Genomic DNA, 21,687 nt, shown 5'->3' with positions numbered 1-21,687 from the left:
GTTTCCTTTCTATTTATGATGTGAAATTCAAAACTCTTTAACTCTTTCCTTAAGGGACGAAATAAATTCAAAAGACTTAATTAAGAAAACAACACAACTGGAAACAGGAGCCACTGGTCGCCAGATTTTTAATGAAAAGCGATTTTTGAGAAAGGATGAGAACTGTCCTAGCATACGGAGGAATGTTAAACGGAGGAAACGCAATTTTGTTTTCGCTTGTCTCTCCTCTTTTTTTTTTTACTTCAAGATTGGTTTATATGAGTTTGTATATCGTAAAATAGGTATCATCAATCTTTCGTAATTATCTTATTTAAATTGTCATCTTATTTGTGTCTTGTATAAAATTGCAACAACGAATGTATGTTTAATAAATGATATTAGATGATCCTTCTCTTTTAATATCGTGTTAAAATAACTCAAAGCTCATCAGGAACGTCAAGCAGAAATTTGAAACATCCAGAAAGAGGAACGCAGAAACTAATTTAGGCTTTCCTTGGAACGTTAATTCAGGATCTGGATTAAAACGAAAGACACGACCATAAGAACGGAAACAAATGAACGAAGACGCTATTATTTTCGTCGTTCATTAACACGTGCGCCAGTGACACAGTTCGCACGCAATAATTAAAGGACGCCCCCTTTCGTCGACGTGCGTCTAATTAAAGCACGCTAATTATCGAAGTGAATTACTGAATTCGTGTCTCGACAACGTTTCTCACAATCATCGCGACGATGAAACGTTTAAATCATTGTAAACTTTCGTTTTCAATTACATCTTTCATTTAACGCGAGAAAAATCATGGCGATTATGATTTAATCCATTGAAAATGCAATGCACAGTCACAACAATTAATTAAACCTTAATTTCCTACGCGATAGAGATTTTATATTTTTACATAATCAAGACAGAATTGCGATCAAAATCTTGTTAACGGAAAGGATAGTTCTCAGCCACGTGTAATTTCGTTTTAACATAAACAAATGATACATATTCGTTACAAAATAATAATTTACACATATAATTGAAATTATGCTCAATCGCAATTGAAATACCTAGTACTTAGTATATTAGTATATTTAGTATGTTTTTTTAGTAAATTTGAAACTGATCATTAGCTTGTTCGTAGGAAAAAAGTTCGTACAAGCTCACAATTTGCAATGAATACCAGTTATATAAAAAATTAACTATCAAACGATAATTAAACTTCACACATCTTTATCCTTCTCTTCCAATCTTCCACAGAGGAAAATCAATTAGTGAACCTACAAATGTGGAATAAGTGGCTAAAGTAATGAAGAGTGAAATTTATCTGGCACGCTCTTGCTACCTCATGTTCGTCAGAATGACGAGCAGGCTTCTCCCTCTGTCGTAAACCAAAATCGTAGGGATTCTTTAGGTGCGTCCATAATATCGCGGAACGAAACATTCTTCAGGCTAAGTTTATGCAAACAGGATACACGCAAAACCGCACAAACCGGAACATTTATCATGCTTTATAGAAGCGTGTACAAAACGTAAATGGAACGATGCTTGTCATTTCGAAACTCTATGAAAAATAGTGGATGAAACGTCCCTCTGGCCGATGATCCATGATATACCACCGTCGGATATACGTTACGCGTACCAAAGGAACACCACCCTTTAAATACATCGTAAATTCCAACGAGCAAACGTAGAGAACGGCGTATCAAACGGCTCGTGGTGACAGGTTAAATTATTGTTTCGGATGTGCTTCGAATAATCTTCGAACATGATTCGATTCTATCCGAAGCAATGGAAAAGGATCAGGGATCAAGATTCAGCTCCGGCTCAATGGGGGACGAAAAGCAGAGGGTTTAGACTCGAATCAATTGGAAGTTGCGCGAGAATTCGCAGACGTTTAATCCAGGCCATCATATTACCGTCACTGGTGTCTGGCGCGTAAGATAAACAAGGGAACAGCGGAATACAGATTTTCGGAATTTACGGGCTACAGGAATACGGGCCCTGTAGTTCTAGAATTATGGAAATTTCGAATAATTGGATCCCGCCTCCTCCCATGTCGCGAAAACACATCGGCGTGAGACAAATGCAGCTGAACGTGACTCGGAGATGCATCGAAATCCGGGAAATTCGTTTTTCCGTGAAGTAGGAACTGTTTTACACGATAAAAATTCGCGTTAAAGGAAATGGTTTTATAGGATGAAAGATTGGCTTAGCATTTTAGTCAGAAGGGACAGTGTATACGGAAATACCGATACTTTCAGATATTTAATATACATTATCAGAAAGTCGAAATTGCTTTTCACAGGAAATAAAATTTCGAGTGTCGATGCACAAAATCTTTTTACCAAAGAGATTTAAAAAAATTTTTCATTTTTTTCGATTTTATAAAACGCTTATATCAATTTGCTATTATATAAAATCTATCCGCTTTCCGTCCATACTCTAAAATCCTGAATAAACTTCAAAAACTTGAGTAGGATATAGAGTAGGAGAAAAGGACAGATTATTGTCTTAATTTTAAACAGCTATTAATAAATGGGTTAACATCTATGAAATGTAGAAAAAAACAACAAAATTGTATAAACGAACTCGTATGCTCTCAAATAGTCTTTTAGTGTTATAATTCTCTTAATTGGTTAGCAAATTGTTAATACATTTCATTAGTTCCTTATTTTGCTTCTCTGCTAACACGTTATTACGAACACGATTTCTAGGAAAAGGAAAAGGAAATTTCGATATAGAAATGAACATGGAAGTAAGTTCCATTTAGAAGATCTTAAAAATTCAAAGAGAAGCGAAAGGAATCTTATATTGAACGGTGAATCGGATCTTCTGCAAAGAATATATCGGTACAATAGGTATCAGTTTTGAATTAAGGATTAATAGTCTTACCTTTTGTTCTTTTTTATCTTTCTTCCATTTTTATCGATGTGTCAAACTACGTCGTCTACTAAAGCGTTCGAGACTTTTCCTTCATGCATTAGTGAAAAGATCCATTTGATAGGCCGTCATCTTCATTGAGTAGAAAGTAATTCTTTGCCAGCAACCGGGATGAAAATCGCAAGAAAATATCAAACCTCTCAGCCGTGACTCAAGAAGAAAAAACGAGAAAAATTAAAGGTAATAAATTTCCTTTGGGGAGTCGATTGGCTGACGTTAAGTCGAGATAAAAAGGTAATTCCGTTCCCCTTAATATTCCGTGCCACTTTTTCTCCTATATCTCTTCCGTGAATGACGACAAAACCTTTCGAATACTTAAAAACCAACGCGCCGAAGTATCGAAAAGTATGAGAAGATTTCTCTTCTTTCGCAAGAATTTTCATTAAAACGTAATACAAAACATCCACATATAAAACACCGTAGATTACACAGAAAAAAAAAAAAGAGAATTGCAATATGTTTTAAATCTTTCTTCCGCCTAATAAGCTTCATGTGGTTTCGCGAGTTTTCTAATTAACACGGCTCTAGAATGAAACACGGACGAACGAAACTTAATAACGTAATCAATTTAATGTCAGTTTTAACGTGAAAGAAAATAATCAATGTGAAAATAACACGAAGAAAGAACTCTAGGAGCGAAGCAAGGTGAAAAGGGGAGGAAAGAGAAAAAGAAGGAATATCTACGTTCCACATAGAGAGGAAGAATTTTATGTTCCTCCTGGTAAGGTTCTGCACGTTACCGCTGTCAGGAAAGGAAAACGGATCCGTGACATCCAGTCGGCTTTTCCACTTGATGCTTTCCTTCTTTCTCCCTTTTCGCGATCTTTTCTTTCCTTTTCTTCCCTATGCGCGTCCCCTACTTTTCTCTTGCCATTATCTAACTCATTTGTTCGGCACGTTGGTATACATTCGGGAGGTAGTACATTTGCATCCTCGGGCCCCCGACCGCGTTCAATTTGCATGAGCGACGTACCCGTAATTTAGTATCAGAAGTTTCATACCATTCAGGCATAAATTATACATACACGTTGGAATGAATAAATATATTTCGCTAAACGCGAGTTTCCATCATACTAACGCGTGTCAATATTTAAGTTTATATCTCGGTCAATATTTAAGGTCCTGAAAATTGGACGAAATATCAAACGCATTTACCTAACTTTATACCCCCAGCATTATTATTCTTTTCTTTTTTTATCATCTTTATGAATTAACATTGATACTGAAATTACAAAACTAACAGTGGCAGAATATAGCGATTAAACTACTTCGCGTAATGAAAAGATTCCCAGGGAGCCACGAAATCTGGATTCTTATAACGAGCTGCGGTTTTGACAGTAACTCATGCAATTTTTTCTGTTCGTGCCACCACCGTGACAGTAAAGTGGAAAAATGTTGCACGGTATCTCCACCGAGAATCGTAAATTGCTTCCCGTGAAGAATGCATAGGAAAGGAATGAGTATCAGATATTCTTTATTATAATGAACAGCCGCCGTTTATCACGAAACGATTAATCGAAAGACCAATAGGAAATACGTTTCCATCGTATTTAAGAAATCCTAGGATGATCGAATTGAATCAAAATGCAGCTGGCTCGCTTCACGGTTTGAAAAGTCAGCCAAAAGGAAGCATTTATGGAAAGTTGAGAAATTATTGGGAATTTTCTAGGATCGAGTCGACACAAGACTTTGCACAATGTCCCTGTTCCAGTGAATGATCTTAGTCCAACGATCAAAGGGATCAGTAGATCGAAAACGTCCTTAGGATAACATATAGGCTATAAGATCCTGATTGCCGGTAGAATGTTTTCCGAATCGATTCTTCCTCCGTCGATAGATAACGCAATGAAAAAGTAGGCTCCAGTAATCTCCGCCATTTCCTAGAAAGTTTTATCGAAGAATATGAACAGGATATGAATAATGAAGCATGGCTGATTATATTTGAATAATATACGAACCAGTCTTTTCACACTTACACCATTTAATTACTTTATACGTTATCAATATTCCCCGTACTTTTATCTCGAACAGAGATTCATTCAGACCCAATAACTTTCCCATTAGCTCCTTACCTAAAATCACAGTTTAGCCACGAAAAAAAAAAAAAAAAATCCGCTGCCCTCTCCGTTTGATCGGGAAGGAATAGGCATAAAAATTCAGAATTTCCAACAATTTCAAAGTCTGTTTCTTCCACATGACCATTCATTATTATACGCGAATGATAATAAAGAACAATCACAAGTGGGCGCCAAAGGCGATCGTACAAACAGTGCCAATTTAATCTCCATTCTGCTCGTGACAGCTGAAACGATCCTCCGCCCACCGAGCAGTCGTCTGGAGCAACCATAGCGTGAAACCGCGATAATCTCAATGTCCATTTGTCCCGATTCCATTGTCGACCATTGAAAATGCCGTAAAAACAAACACCCTGACCCTACCGCAATATCTCAAATATTTCCCATAAACATTATCCATTCCTCTATTTCTTTCTCGTCCCATTGAAATATAATTTGCACATTGAATCCTCGTCAAGTTGAAAGAAGGGTTAACGTGAAACTAAATTCGTTCCAAAGGTATTCTCGTTGCACTTTGAACGGACCGAGGAAAATGCAAGTATAATTACCACGCATTTCACAATTTTCTTCGTTCTGGACAATTAAAAGTATATTTCTTCTCTAACAGCGAAATAAACGTCGAAACAATAATGGAACGGTTAGTAAAACAATAGTTGAATGTTAACACTACATGCATTTTTCATCGGCACAACACGTATCCACGTTTTTGAACGAACTAACGAGAATTAAATTACTATAGTTTAATTAGTATTTTAGCGTTTATTATCGATTACTATCCCCATATAAATCATCAATCGCCGAAAAAAAGATTCTCACAACTCAAACCTCGACATACGTCGCTCCTCGGCTCTTTCCTTCGTTAAACGTTAGAAGCGCTAGTTGGGTGAAGAAATGAATAACAAAGAAGATTATCGATAAACTGGAAAGATTGGAAAGCTATTTATTTTTTATCCACCGTAACTGTTTATGCCGCAGTAATAAAACAAATACCAAACGCACTTTAAATAATTAACACATCGCAATTAACGTATTTTGTATATTCTAAAGCAATTGAAATTCGTCTCTTGAAAAATTTGTCGTCACCGATTGTCAAGAAGATTGATTGATAATTTTTTCAGAGACGAACTCCGGCGTAAAACGATGCGAAAAATAAGCAACGTGTATCGAGTAAATTATCAAACAGTTTGCACACGATCCGATGATACCGAACTGTGACGAGAAAATAAATTTCCGCAAATTTACACGAAAGGCATAAACAATCTCGGTTCGCCATTCGTTTATTCGATTACCATGCTGTAACATTTACATGAGCCGCGTTGGCTAACGTCTCCGCGTTAACGAAAGCCGTACTTTAACTGCTTCATTATGCAAAACCTTTCACTATCTTTTCCCTAAATAAGTTTGGGGCCTGTGTTAACGTCCGCTCTCTTCCGCCGGTTCGTTGCTCGTTTAGCGCTCGGTTCGGCCGCCTTAAAATAACGCTAATCTCACCATTCTCCAAACTAATACGCCCAAGAATATACTCCATCGCTTAAGGATACTCGTTACCGAACCCGTGATCGTTTACGTTCAACTACGAAAACGTATTTCACATGAAATGGATTCATGGTATTGCATCCTTCTTTTTGCACAAAGTATCGCAACCAACTTGCAACGGAACAATGTTACCTTTTCCTTGATCGTCTATCGACCGTAACAAAGAAACGGCAAGTAAAAGACAAAAATATGTTTATTTTCCGTCGTAAACTTTAAATCGTTTCTCGGACAAATACAAAGGACACGTTTACCGATAATACATATCAAATATATCAATATTATCGGATTCATCCGATTTCGTTTCGCAAGATATATTCGTAAACGTTAAAATCACAATTTTCAGAATAACTGCGGGAACCTTCCCGCTATCTGTAATCTTCGCGGTTAACCACGCGTTTTAAAAACGGAACAAATTGCATAAAAATTCAACAATGATAATACATAGAGAAAGGTAAAGTTGAACAAGAAGTCCGAGGATTCTTGGCTAACAAGGGCGACAATGTACAAAAGAAGAACTTACGGTATCGTTCGAGGTAGAGCACGGTAGGCAGATAACAGCACATGCCGTTATCACCGTGCACGTGGGCATACATGTCTGCTAATTAACACCCGCCGGCGGTAACGCGTACACGAGAGTGTTGCCGTGGCCTCCGATGCTTAACAGAGCAAGCTTTCTCTGTCAATTCGGCGATCCACTCGACGATCCTTCACCGATGCCGGAACAACCGTATTCGGATGATCGCGGATGCATGGTTGGTGACGGTAGGAACAGCAGCACGCTGCAAGCGGATGTCCACGAGCAATACGCGTGGCCCGCGCACGCCGATCGATCGATCGATGAATCCTCGTCGTCAACCGGCAACCTCTTAGTGAGAAGCGAGACAAATTGACGCTGGGCCCACTTGCGTCGCTATTGTACACCACAAATAACGCGGATCGATCACCATGAGCCACCACCGTCTCAGTCTGCTCGTTAAAACACCTTTTTTCTCTCTTATCTGGAGCCGCGAGCTTCGATTCGCTCACTTCTCCTCGCCCAGTTTTACCATTCTTTCCCTTCTAATCACCAACGAAGAACACGGTTAAGTACGTGGCCGACTGTCTGTCGACTGGTAGAATTTCGAACAATTTTAATTGCGAATTCGAGGGTTTGATCTCAACGCGCCGCGGAACTTTCACAATCACCGGCTTCCTGCACACCGATCGTTTCATCGATGTGAATTATTCGAGTAACCGACGAATCGCAGAGGTAAAGATGTAGTTCGTTCCAGTTTCACCGTGCACCAGTTTCACTTCGAAAGCACCACCAATGCGATATCTCATATAAATTCGTCGGCGAGAATGAAATCTGTTTTCTGGAAAAACATTGGATGAAAAATGACGTGTTTACGGGGTACAGTCTATCCGCTTTATTACAGCTTCATTCGCCTCTTTTGTTGGAAAGTTCAAAATTACACGCGACGGCAATGTCAAAGTTTGCGGTGGTTTTTAAGCTTAGTTTTTAACATGGAAACACAACACTGACGTTCTGTTGGCAATACGTAATACACCGTCCTCGGTTTTTCCGTTTAATCTTCCTACATGGATCACGACAGACTTTTTTCAGCCAGTGCCCCGTTTATTTTCCAAACGCCGGTAGTATAACGTCAGACCGCTTATTCGCCCAACTTTTTCAAACACAAATCGATAATTTCGTTAAAATTATTATCTTACCCCGAATCTAGTAAGCCTGTATAAAACATCGTTTCGTTATACCGCGAGTTCACCCGATAACGTTCATAAATAATCTCCTGATGTACAGATATCCCGATGAATAACAAACACGAATGGTTTATTCTCTGGAAGTATATTTACATCTAGTCGGTTGTTTAATCGTCTCTGTAGTCGCTCTTCTCGTATGGATTAAGAGATTACAATCTCCGAGGAGGACGCATCTTTGAATAATACGCAACGAACAATAGCTATATCAGCGTGAAAATGGAAGCTGGAAAATTTGGGCTGCAATTAACGCGATTTTCCCGAGAGCCTAGTTATGCAACCGCACAGAAAATGGTTGCAGTCAAGTGCATTTATGATGCCAAACACGCGCACGTGACTGATCCGTCTGAACCAGACACACGATTGATTTGCGAGGTGAACACCCGTCAACGAGTTAATTGCACTGTCTATAGCGATTTCGTTTTTCCCCATACCTCACTTTTTTTCTTTTTTGTTACTTCTTCTATTGTTGGTCGATTCGGCGACACCGAAACGATTTGCAGAGACGAAATTACACGCGTCAGCCGGAATTTCACGATACAAGGACTCGTCTGGATTTAATCATTCCCATTAAGCAACATCGAAATTCTACTATTCTCGAACGCGTAGTTTGCAATTAATCAAGAAGTATCGATTGTGAATGTCATGCGATCACGTTTTACTCAATTTATTACATATCTCGCATAATAATATAATTTTTCGGCGATATTATACTTTTTTCTTGTTTCACTTATTTCCTTTATTTTGTTTTCGTCGAAACGGTGACACGAAAAGTTTCTCAGCGGAGTTAATTAGCGAGTCATTTTTATTCGATTCTGTGCATCGTAAAAATCAATCGGCGAAATTAAAAAAGTTTTTCGCTTCGTGAAAGACTGATCGTAATTACGTACTGTTTAAAGGCCAGGTTCGATCGACCCTTCGAGTTTAATCGTCGTCGGTACTGCTTCGGAACATCGAATTTCTCTAAAGTTCTGTTTCGTAAATATTAGCTTCCGTTAAGACAAACTTATTCAATGAAGCATCGCACGCTATCCTGATGCACAAATCCGCAATTAACCATTATAGACTCGTGCCGTCAATCACGTAAGACAATGACATCTGAATCCCATAATACCGTCGATTACACCATTTCGAATTTTACCTAAACCGCGTTATTTTCCCTTAGAGTACGTCGAATTCTTGGACAGGAGAATCATTCGAAAAATTCGGTTGTTTAGGCGAATGCTGACAGCCGACCAATACATAAATCTCTCTTAATATATGTACAAAATTTATGGCATAAATTTAGTTCGATCTCTATGAATACGATTTTCACCCCCCGAAAACTCCGCGCAAGGTAAATATTTATTAACAGCTTAATCTTTTATACGAGTAAGAGGATTTTGATTTCAGGGAAACGAAACGTCGAGAAAAAAAACCATCAATTGCTAAGGTTGTTATTTTTTACCGAGACGATACGATGTGTTTGTTTCTTTTCGTAATAAATCGGACTCAAACCTTATAGACAGTGATGCAAAAAATGTACATTTCCTCGGAAAGCAAGTTTTGATAAGCATACGAGTATAGTGTTATCGAACGTAATGGTACGGTGACTCATCGTACTGTTTATGATATATAGACCGGTAATTTTTTCTACGGAAGGCAAAGGCTGCATTAACTCATTCGTCGTGTCAAAGAACTTTTCCACCAACACACGTGCCGACTACGTTTAGAAAAGTTCAAACATCGAGTCAATAAAGGGACCATCGCGTTTTCCGAGTATAGTCCAACAAAGCACCCCAAAAGTTGTTAAATTCGGAATTTATTTTCAACGAATAATACCATTGAAATAAATCTCCCCGCGGATGAAAATCGTTTTTCCGTATAATTCAATATTCACCGTAATGCGCATACACTACCGACAACTTCAAATAACTTCAAAGCGAAACCAGTTTGTCTCCTACGAAAAAGCCATTGAAGAAGAACAAAAATCTTTGATAAAATGACGTAACTCGATCAAAATGCCGTAGTAAATATGCGAAAAATATTAACGCTATCGCAAGATCGAGACGTTTCTCCTTTCGCAGTGTACTTTGATGTTTCGAAAACTGTTCTCGATCTTCTAAATAAATCGAACCTCGATTCGTTATCCATTCAAAGAAACACACATCGCGGTCACTGTACGTTCGTTAAATAACACATGTCACAAACAGGACGTTAGTCGGAAAGTTAGTTTGCTTTTTAATTTGTAGAACAGCTTAAAGTGAACACGCTTGATACATCAATTCGAGGATCATCGAAGAAAAACATCACTTGTAACGCCGAAGAGCAAGATGTAATCACATAAACTATCCGAGGCGATTAACACGTGAGTCAACGGCGTCGTCGACAGCATTCTTTGCGCGACATTCCGTCGGAATTTCATGGAAGCGGAGGCAACGCACATGGAACGCCCGCTCGGAGCGGCTTTAACCCGCTGACTGCCGGAGTCGCCCCTTTTCCAACCCCTTGACTCGTCCCGGACCGCCCCCCAAACCCACCTCCTGCCCTGTCCTCCTCCTCGGTCCCGCCAACTTCATCCACGACCTCTACCTTTGCCCGTACCTTCGCGAAATCCTTTCCTCCTCCGTTCGTACGTACACACGGCCGCCGACCGTGCCAAGTGTTCGTGCACCTTTCCATTTCTCCCATTAACAACGTAGAGCCTCGATCCACGAGGAAAAAAATTACGACTTGACAGCTATACCTTAAATATGGTTAAAAATAATTAGTTAAAATATGGCTTGAAATAATTAGCAGATGCAGCGTTGTTGGGTGATACACGCGGCAAACAAATATCGGGAATGCGAAAAATAGGGTACGTTCAACTGTTGTACTGTGAGCTACTTTATAGATATAGATATAGACGGTGTAGATATTTAAAAAAATTTTTAGTTTTTTTAGGAGGTTCGTAAAGTTTCATTATTTCGATAAATATCTTTGTGTTGTATTATTATTTTTGGATACAAAAGTTAGCAACAAGAATTAAGTGTCCTGGATTAAGATAGACCAGAGATTAACGATAAGTAGTATTATACGATACTCGATCAGACAGTAAGCGACAATGAAATTCGCTCGTGTAAAACACTCGAATCTCGCTCTTTTCTGGTTCTTCCTTTTTTCCTTTGACTACGGTTGTTACTTCGGATTTCTACGACATAATAGATAGCATTTTTACGGACTCGTCGGTTCAAATACGAATAGGTAAATTTTACGGTGCCGTAACTGAAAAATCGTCGTTCTCTTTCGTCGTTGGGAAGGAGAATAGAGTCTTTTATGTTTCGAAGCTCCGCGCTATGAAATAAAACAAAAGTTTTCGCAACGACGACGGTAACTTCGTTACAGCGGAGAAGTCATTGTGAAAAGCAATTACAGAGACGACAAACGTTTTCGTATGACTGTATGAAAATACGACAAACTAGGGCAACTTGGTCTGCGCGGGAAAAAATTCGAGCGAAACACTTGCAAAAATTGGAAAACGCTTTATATCCGATGCTCGCGCTCGCCTTAACCATTCTCGACGGTTTGATGCGATCATTGATCGAGCGCACGCGTGTAATAGGATAGAGCATCACGGAGAAGAGAAACACGACCGCTGTCTGTGTTTTCTTTCCTTCGTCTTCCTCGTTCGGCACCCCCTCTTTTGCCATCTCACTTTCTTCCGCTTCTTTTCTCGGTTTATCTTTCTCTCTCAGATGGAAAAGCGGCGTGAACAAATAATACGGGATGAAGAAAACGAGATAAAACCCCATGAAACGAAAAGACGATGGAAGAAAGCCATCCGCGAAGCCGACATCTCCTCGCTTCAGCCTTACGTCTTCCGTTGACTGGCCTGAAGAATCCCGCTTTCACGTCGAAAGTCTTCTTAACGAGAGTAAAGAAAGAAAAAGAGCTGGCACGAGATGGAGAATATCCTTCGGGTACCTAATAGCTTTTTACGCCTTATTACCTATCATTACAGCTAACATAATGACGATCGACCTTGGAAAGAAATATGTACTAGCTCGATAAGATCACGCGATTATCAAAGATACAATGGACCAACCAGCTTCAGTTCGTGTTAAAGTCTTCCGGCAAATATGTCGAGACGCGAAAAATAAATATGTACCGATATGTTTCGTTTAAGGAAGAGTTATGCTACAAATTAAGCGCGAGAAACCCACAAAGATTTTATCATTTGGGAAATTTGGTATATAACTAAATATCATAAACTAGAATTCCTCGACAATGGTATTTGCCTAAGTCAGACTAAGCTTCCTTAATCCCTTAGCCATTGCGGGGTTGATTTCAGGAGTCGCGAAACAATTCAGAGATACAATGCTAACAGAGAATACCTTCTGATCGTTTTACGCGTTAAATTCAGTCTACAGTTGACAAAAAATACACACCGAACACAGGCGACATTCGCAATGCAAACAACGCTAATCTTAGCACATATACGGGCTCGTTCTTCGGCAAATATAATAAACATGTTATACAATATTGCGGTGTAAGTCATTTCTATTTGAATTTCTATTGAATGCATTCTCTCTTTACTCAAGCTAGTATCCTAAACCGATGCGTTAAAATCGACTAACGACCATTCGTCGTACTGTTTCGTAGCACGAATCAATCGGAAATATTTACAACAATTTGTTTCTCATTGTTATCGTTGTATTTATCAAAGACTAATGAAATATCGCAATATCTAGTATTTTGTGAAAATTGAAACTCCATGTTTATTTCACATTGCCTCGTACGTGTACGTACATGGTGCCTTTGTTTATAATAAAGTGAACAAAACTCAGTGAAATTGCGTTCCAGTTTTATGTAATTATTACTAAGCAATCTTTCTGCTGAAACAAAGATAGAAAACAAAAAAAGGAGAACAACAAGGACAGAGAACGTAAAAATGAACCGATTTCAACGATCACTCGACGCTCAAATTTCGATGCGAATCTCGATTCTCGAGTGGAGGAAATCGATTGCGCGTCTCTTCGAAACGTCAGATTCCTAATACGTTATGAATTTTACCCCGTTTTGCTTCTTATTATCGATCAACAGAAAAAGGCTAGGCATCCTGAACGTTTCGCCAAATCCTGACTAAAAGAAACAAAGAAGCAAAACTGTCGGTGAAAAGGAAAAAGAACCTCTTGCATCTCTAACTAAGCATAAAGTGGAAAATATCTGCAGCCGAACTATTTATAAAATGGCAAAAGAGAAAGAAAAATTCTACTATTGTATCTGACATCCTGTAATCGTATTTCGGAAAGGTCACTTGAAAATGTTTTATGAGTAAAAACAAGTTGAAAATCATTTTCAATTTAGCTCAATCGCGTTGAGATATATTTACGAAGTTCGTAACATAATAATACACGAAGTACGTAATGTTGCCAAGCGATTTCTCGTTATGCTTTCAATTTCTAACAAAATGATCCATCCGTTAATTGTAGGAAAATAATAAGGACAGCTCTTTAAATTCTATTATTCAACACCGAAACTCAGTCTTAACTCAACTACTTCAAGCGAATCCGCTTATGACTTTGACGATAATGATGAGTGTGCCGTAATACAATTACGAATTTAATTACAAAGAACGTTAATTACACAAACTATAAGCTTCGTTTCAATAGTGCATCGGATTTAGTTTACGAGATAAATCAATTTGCCTAATTCTTTCGTTACATAAAGTACGCATAATTGCGCTTCCGCGCGAAGCTAATTAAGTAATTAGTGAAAAGTAAATGCGTAAATGTGATCAGTATTTTGTCTTTATTTTTAAATTAAAAATTACGAAAATTTTAAATGAAAATATACCGAAAATATTGAATTATAAGAAATATCGGAACGTTTACTAATTGTAAGTTTGAATTGGTATTACAAAATAATAAGAATTTGCGTGTCTATTTTATCTCAATTTTATTATTATCAAGATTACAAACGACTCGCCAGAAAATCTTCACCTCGAAGATTCCGCCTTGTGTCATCGATTAAGAAAATTGAAATTTTCTTCACCCATCTATTTCGTACATAGAGAAGCAACGCGTTGGATGGAGCGAATGTCGCGGGAGAACTGAGTTTAGATCGAAGGGAATTTAAAGCGAATATACAAACACCGGGAACACAAGAGGTCAATCGTCACTGCCCCCCATAAGTATGTAAGCACTAATCAAACGTATGCTTGATAGAAACTAAAGTGTTCCGACAGCATATAAATAAATATACAGTTATCTATCGCAACGTAGCATACGAAAGAAACTCGCATAAATGAAAATAACAATAAACGAATAAAATTCTCTTGAACGCACAAGAATAGCAAAATTTGAATAATAATTTTCATATAAATGAAATTCAGGAAAAATGGAAATGTCATAAACTACGTGACGAAATATTCTAAATAAAATATCCTCTTAATCGAATAGTGACGCGCAAAAAATGATTTATTTTATTTTTTTATCGGCAAATATTTTATTTTTTATTATTTATCGCAAGAAACCTTGCAAGAATGGGCCCCTAATCGATCTATATGTAAATTAGAAAACTAATTTTCGAGAGATTTTATTTAATCCGTCTTTCGCGGCGTAACAACGCGTTTGAGGCAATAAAGAGAAGAAAAAATAATTATCGAGCGTATTAAATGAAACTATTGTGCCCATGACGTTTCCCAAATTAAGCGAGTAGAAATTTTATCCATTTCTTCCATTATCGATTGCGAGAATAAAAAGCAGCGATTTTTGTGCTTAATTGTAGGATAATTTCACAGATGGTTTGACACTGTCGGAATCATAAAAATTCGACCGAAATAAAACGACACACGGTGTATAAGAATATCTCCTTGCTGTTGGCTCCCTTCCTAACCATTACCTATTCCACGGCTAGGTTTTACTTTCAACCCTTTTCAACTATGGTTCAGCCCCTTCCTTTTACCTTGAGGAGTGATAGCTTTCGAAACGTTACATTATACACCAGGAACTCCTTTCGCTGGTACGCCAGTTCATCTTTGTCTCCCTTGGTTGTCGGATAAAACGCGAACGACCAGAAGGAAGTCGAAGAAGGAAAAGAAAAGGAAGAAAAACGAGCAGGGCAAAGAGAAGGTTCGAGATGAAAGGGCAAGAAGAAAAGGGTAAAAAGAAAGGACAGGAAGAGGACAACGCAAAGGAGAAAGCAAGAAAAATATGGCGAGAGAATAACAAACATGCATGTAGGTATATATATATACACATATACACATGTATGTTATATATATATATATTGTATTATCTACATGCGACCAGCTTTACGAGCTTTAGCCTTCCTATGCCTATATCCACGTTTTCTGACATATTTCGTCGTCTCCTTAAAAGTAAACTATAATCTAGCCACTCGTACTCACACCCCTCGTAAGTATATCAGGCCCTTCTCTTCCTGACGGAACTAGAGACGTGAGCTGGATTTTCAAGATACCTCTGCTACGTGAGGTTTTGGCATTATAAATATTTTGCGAACTTGTCGTACCGGGGAACAAATTTCAATAATTTAAGTTAAAAGTAATCATGGTCGTTCAAATGTTACTAATTTCTAATAACTCGTCGAATCATAAATTACTCGGAGACTTCTAAATCGAACAACTCTCGGGACATGTACATATCTCGTGAAAATGTGCTGTAGAGGCTTGTTTATCCGATGCTTTGAGAAAAGTTCAGAAAACATCGTAAAAGACGAAAAGTGCATTTCGCAGAGACGAATAGAGCGACACCGCTCTAAGAATAACCCTGCAAAATTATACGGAGTTTCCTGCGTAAAGTAAATAAAGGAAGTAGTAATCCGTGTACGACGATGGAATAGCTTTTCTCCCTGCAATAAAAGCGCATATAGATCCTTGGATCTTTGGCGAACCGTTGGGAACCATACGATCGCTTGAACTAATTTCGCAATCGACAGACAGGTTATAACTTTCTTTCATAAATCGGCAGAACAATTGTCCTATAAAAATCCATTCGAAAATTGGACGAGGAAATACACACATTTTGAAATCCTTTCATTTTAGTTTACTACGAACACTAGGACAAGGCAAATTTCAAGCTTGAAGCTTTTTTATTCACTTTGATCCTGCCTTTTACCGATAAGATCGCAAATACATTCGATAATAAGCAAAACTGATCAAATTCAATTATGTGATTCCCGAGGGCAAGTAATCCAATTTGCACATCATCAAGTCACGCGGTGAAACTAGTTCGAAGAGCCAGGCATACAACCGACCACATGTATCAAATATTGAAGTTGCTAGATTGCGCTGGACTGCCCTTAGGGATACCAAATAACTGACAGACCCTGAAAACCCTTGTCGAATCGCGGTTTGTAGTTAACCCTAATCTGCATGAAGAGACATAAGACTTCGAACGTTCGAAACGTCGTTCAACTTCCAAAGGAAATCCAGAACCAAGTTGGCCTCGTTACGCTGACAACTTCTCCAGTTTACAATGTAATTTGATCTTTATCTATTATACTGCTTATCTATTTATTCTTTTATCTATTTTTCTTTATTGTCTTCGAAAACACTAAATGATTTGTAGACAATTAGCATTTGAATCAAGCGCTAATTTACATTATTCTAAAAACTTCATTTCATCGAAAACTACCATTGTTAGTTTTTTCCTTAGAATTCTAAATGTTTGAAAATCATTATCACTCAAGGACTCGAAAATAAGTTTTCCTTGCAAGTATTTCTTAGTTTCATAATTGCTAAAATACGTGCATACTACGTGTCTGCGTGATGTCATTCCAATATGCACCTTTTTAACGAATATTTCACATTCTCAGGCGCAATACTATTATAATCATTTCCAAGAATGAAGATATTCTAAAGATATTCAAATTTCATCGATATACATATTGACTTCGACCAATCCTATTGAATCTTAAAATTATAATAATATATTATAAAATTAGAAAATTACATGCATTTTTCGAGTAATTGTTCCTTTACGTACAACTGAAAATTCAGAAATGATGCAAAATGAAACATTGAAATTTATCAGAAAAATCAGCAGCACAATGGATGAAACTAATAATATCAGCATAAGAAATACGTTGTATAAAAACCGTTCTTTTTGCAGGAACATACTCCAAACTTGCAAGCTGGCGCAAAAAATGAAAACGTCAATTTAATAAAAGTTGAAAATATTTATTTCTATTCGTTTATTTCGTTCATTAAACTCAAGCAAATTCCAGCGCGTATTTTAATTATGCTTCTCGCCAGTCATCGTGCAATTTGGAAAATTGATTAACGCGTGACCATAAATATTTCGTTTCGTGTAATAGCACGTTGAACCGTATTTCGATCCAATCTCCATTTCTATTAAAGTCATGAAGAACCTCATTTTCATACCAAAATCGATATTGGCGGCGGAATAACACATATGAAAACATAATTCGTTGTTAATTAGAGCGGTTCTCAGTGGTTAAAGTTTTCTGTTTTAACTTTTTGTCAGGGGAAATGGCTGAAAATACACATACATGAATCGAAGCTGAATCATTGAAACAGTATTTCTCTCGATAAACAACAACCATTCGTCCATAATTGCTTCCATAACGATGCTCGAAATTGTTAGAGAGCCAGATTCTATTCACATTGCATATAATAGAACGTTGTGCAATCAGTAGGTTACGGTATGCGATATTTGAGGCAGTCCAAAAATTCAATTGAAATATTGCACGCGGATGCACGCAGTTTCCGTATCGCTGATAGCGAAAGCTTCATGACGAATCATGTCTCACTGCTAAGATACCGAGCGCCAGATATTTACGAGAGGCGACGATCCGAAAGAGAATGCGAACTGAGAAAACAGGAAAATATAAATCAATTAGAAGAACGAATCCGCGGCAGTGACGAACCGGTGCGGTGGAGAGCCGTCAGAAGTATTCTTGCGCTTTATCTCGCTCATCGCATCCATGAAAGTGAAGTCAATAGAGGCTTTCCTCCGTGTGTGGCCGCAATGGGCCACCTGTCTGACAGGTTAGTCGACAGTTCTACATTTCTGTGTACGTTGCATTATCCTTGTGTTATTTTAGTTAGACACAGATATCGATGTTACAAAAATATTATGCGATCGTCGCACGTTTCGCGTGAATTCATACAACATCAATTAGGGATTTCATCATAGTTGCTCTAATGGCTATCAGTATTGGATTAACGATCGGTTGGACGTCCCCTTTCCTCGCACGCTTGACCCTGGAAGACTCGGAAATACCTATAACGGATGAAGAAGGATCATGGATCGTTTCTTTATTACCATTTGGACGTTTATTCGGTGCCATCGGCGGTTCCGTCACCATGGAGTATTACGGCAGCAAAAGATCTCTGTTAATGTCTGGAATTCCTATTATAATAGGTTGGATTTGTATAATATTTGCCAACTCGGCATTTTGGCTTTACGTATTTAGAGTTAGCGCAGGTAATTTTTATTCTACGTTTGTGGTAGATCACACATGTATCTTGTCACTTCAAGTACATACAATTATTAGAAGATATCTTTTTAGGTATCTCTTTCGGCATGTATTATAGCTGCTTCGCCTTTTACATAGGCGAAATAGCATCAGCCAACATCCGTGGTGCACTGGTCAGCACAATAGTAAATGGGATGCCATTTGGAACGTTGATCGGCAACATAATGGGCAGTCATGTGTCGATGATGTGTTTTGGACTTGTAAGTCTAGTTTTGACCATCTGCTTCATGACGGTCTTCCCGTTGCTACCACAATCGCCTCACTATTATGTGCGGCAGAATAATGCGATCGAGGCGAAGAAAACGATCCAATGGTATCACCGAAAATCAAACGTGAACGTCGAATTGGAAATAATCGAGGACTTCGTGCGATCTTCCAAATCAACCAACTTCCGTGACAAAATTAATCAGGTTATGGAAAGGAAGAATAGGCGCGCGTTCTATATGATCATACTGTTGTTCATTTTCATGCAACTCAGTGGGTTAAACACCGTGACATACTATATGGAAATAATCATCAGAAGCGCGAAAGTGACGTCGCTGGAGCCGGCGACCGTCGTTATCATCTCCACTGGAATTGGTACATTTTACGCAAAGAGGATAATTCCTATGCATATATGTTTCGAGATAGAATAGCGTTTCTTTTTATTCCGATATAATCGGCGAATTTTCAAAATGGTCCAGTTCTCATTTTAAAACTATGTTTACCTTGGATGTGTATTCTGATGGGTATGATACGTTACATTTTCCATCTTGTACAAGTAGCTTTAAAATTCATTACGTTGCCAACTATTATACATTATGCATACCGCTCTATATTATACTAAAATACTTCTTTTTAGTCATAAAGCGACATTTAGATCAAAAATTTAACAAAAATGTACTTTTTAGCTTCTTCTGCTATGTTTTACATATATATGTAAATTCATTTCAGTCTTCAGAGCGACAGCTCGCCAGAGCACGCATCCACTGTTGCCATAACTTAAGACGTCGAAGGAAAAGGACAAAACTTTCTCTTTGTCCCCCGGTTTATTTCTCCTCTTCTATTCTATATCGAGGATTTTCGAATCGGTACAGGATATGATATTCACGTTCCAGGTATAGTGATCGGCTGGATCAGCGTGTATCTGATCGATCGGTGCGGCAGAAAGGTTCTCATTGCGGTGTCATGCGGCTGCGTAATCATCGCGATGGTGCTTCTGGGATTACACTTTCTGCTACTGGAGCAGAATTTTGAACCAAAAAGTCTGGAATGGCTGCCGATCCTAGCGATGATACTCTTCATGATGATGTCCATCGGTCTGATACCGGTTCCCAGCACCATACTCAGCGAGCTTTTCCCAGACGATTTAAAGAGCATCGCCGGATTCACTGCCAGCATCACGTCCGCGTTATTCGCGTTCATCTGCAGTAGAACCTACCAACCGCTCATCGATCTCATGTCCGAAAAATACGTATTCTGGATGTACGCGATAGCCATGACCGTTTGCTTGGTATATTCGATCACCGAAATGCCCGAGACCAAGGGGAAGACCTTGCAGGTAAGTTATATCTGATTCACAACGTTCATGATCTTATCAGATTATTGCAAATATTCTGTCGACGATGTGATATTTGTAGAGTAGAATTTTATGTTTTTGAAGAAACGTTGTTTTAAATATTGTACAGTATATTCGATTTTATTAATTTATTATCTACCCAGGCTCGAAGATAGATTACATATTTGAAGCGGCGTATGAGATGATTCAGTAGATATTCATCAAAAATTTGCTAATTCGATTCTAATAGAAAAGATGTCAAGTTGGTTCGCGAGAGCGTGGGTAATGACAGAATGATGTAGTAGTCTCTTCCTGTTGTACAAACAGTGAACGAATCAGTCATTGTTCAGTTTCCCGTTGACGTGGTATTAAATAATCGATATCGATATAATGTTGACAGGAAATACAGGACATGCTAGCTAGCGAGAGTAAAAAAGGAGGAAGCAGTTCGGAAATAACAAGGACGGTACGATAACAAACTGTATTGGAATAAAGTGCAAAGTATAGGTGATCTCAATAAAAATAAATGATACTTCTACAAAAGAATATATTAGTTACTCTTATCATATACCTCTATCACATATACCGAAAATGAAAGAAATATATAGTGTTGATTATTATATAAAATAATTAGTCATATATACGGAGATTTCAATTTCTCTATTACTCAGCGAATTGTACGTAATTACACGTATCTTATCTTATCACGAAAATCCATTAAACAACAGTACTTGGCAAATAACCACTAGAGAATTTAAGCAGACAATAACATGAAGAATTATTAAGGAATTTTACAATTAAACATTAAATTCCTATAATATATGCGCAGAAAAGATATATTAGACAACTGATATTATTACTTTCATTTGCATCATAAGGGATCCTTAAGGGACATTGATCTGTAAACTATACTTAAGACTCCAGGGTATATTTTATTTCGATCGTTTGAGTCTGTGAACATATTATTTGAATAAAAAGAATTTAAAATAAATATCAAACAGTACGTTTGTTCAACTATGTATTTATCTCGTAACTATATGGATAAAAGAAAAGATCTTGGTAATCTCGCAATTCATGTAAAAATAAAATATTAGCTGAGTTCAACCCGTTAGCTAATTAAGCTATGGAATTATATGCGTGTCAGACAAATGATATTACTGATAAAAATGATTACACTTTCATTATACGCAACAGGGACCATACATTCCCACTTTACAAACAGCAGAGATTTGTATATAAAGAAGAGCTAGAAGAATATTTGTATTTTCTTCAATGAAATATTTGTATTAATAATATTACTGTTGTTATTAATATTATTAAACATATATCACGCGAGATTAAATAAAAAAGCAGTCTTGAAACGATCTCTGTCG

The 21,687-nt window shown here is 37.8% G+C and overlaps 2 protein-coding genes across 11 annotated transcripts in view; one reads left to right on the top strand and one right to left on the bottom strand.

Annotated features, from left to right (window-relative positions):
- Dlg1 (MAGUK family member discs large 1) overlaps positions 1–21,687 on the bottom strand; it is a 530,764-nt gene that overhangs the window by 461,330 nt on the left and 47,747 nt on the right. The window contains exon 1 of one of the 7 annotated variants that reach the window (XM_072004688.1): positions 7,058–7,205. The exons of the other annotated variants lie outside the window; for them this stretch is intronic. Within the exon in view, the coding sequence (XP_071860789.1) occupies positions 7,058–7,130 (73 nt within the window). The 5' untranslated portion in view covers positions 7,131–7,205. Of the gene's footprint in view, positions 1–7,057; positions 7,206–21,687 lie in introns of those variants that run through there. 7 annotated transcript variants of the gene reach the window in all.
- On the top strand, positions 18,108–20,860 carry LOC139987612 (facilitated trehalose transporter Tret1-like). Of its 4 annotated transcripts, none has more exons than XM_072004196.1 (5): positions 18,108–18,286; positions 18,435–18,725; positions 18,811–19,356; positions 19,875–20,317; positions 20,715–20,860. In XM_072004196.1, exons 1-5 carry the CDS (start codon positions 18,223–18,225, stop codon positions 20,787–20,789), a joined length of 1,419 nt encoding a protein of 472 aa, XP_071860297.1. In that variant the 5' UTR covers positions 18,108–18,222; the 3' UTR covers positions 20,790–20,860. The 4 variants fall into 4 exon arrangements, with proteins under 4 accessions (XP_071860297.1, XP_071860207.1, XP_071860386.1 ...); XM_072004106.1 differs by having other exon boundaries at positions 18,131–18,286; positions 18,421–18,725; XM_072004285.1 differs by having other exon boundaries at positions 18,132–18,286; positions 18,343–18,725.

The sequence above is a fragment of the Bombus fervidus genome, chromosome 1 (assembly GCF_041682495.2).
Source record: "Bombus fervidus isolate BK054 chromosome 1, iyBomFerv1, whole genome shotgun sequence".
NCBI lineage: Eukaryota > Metazoa > Arthropoda > Insecta > Hymenoptera > Apidae > Bombus > Bombus fervidus.
This window is presented reverse-complemented; position numbering and strand designations above follow the sequence as displayed.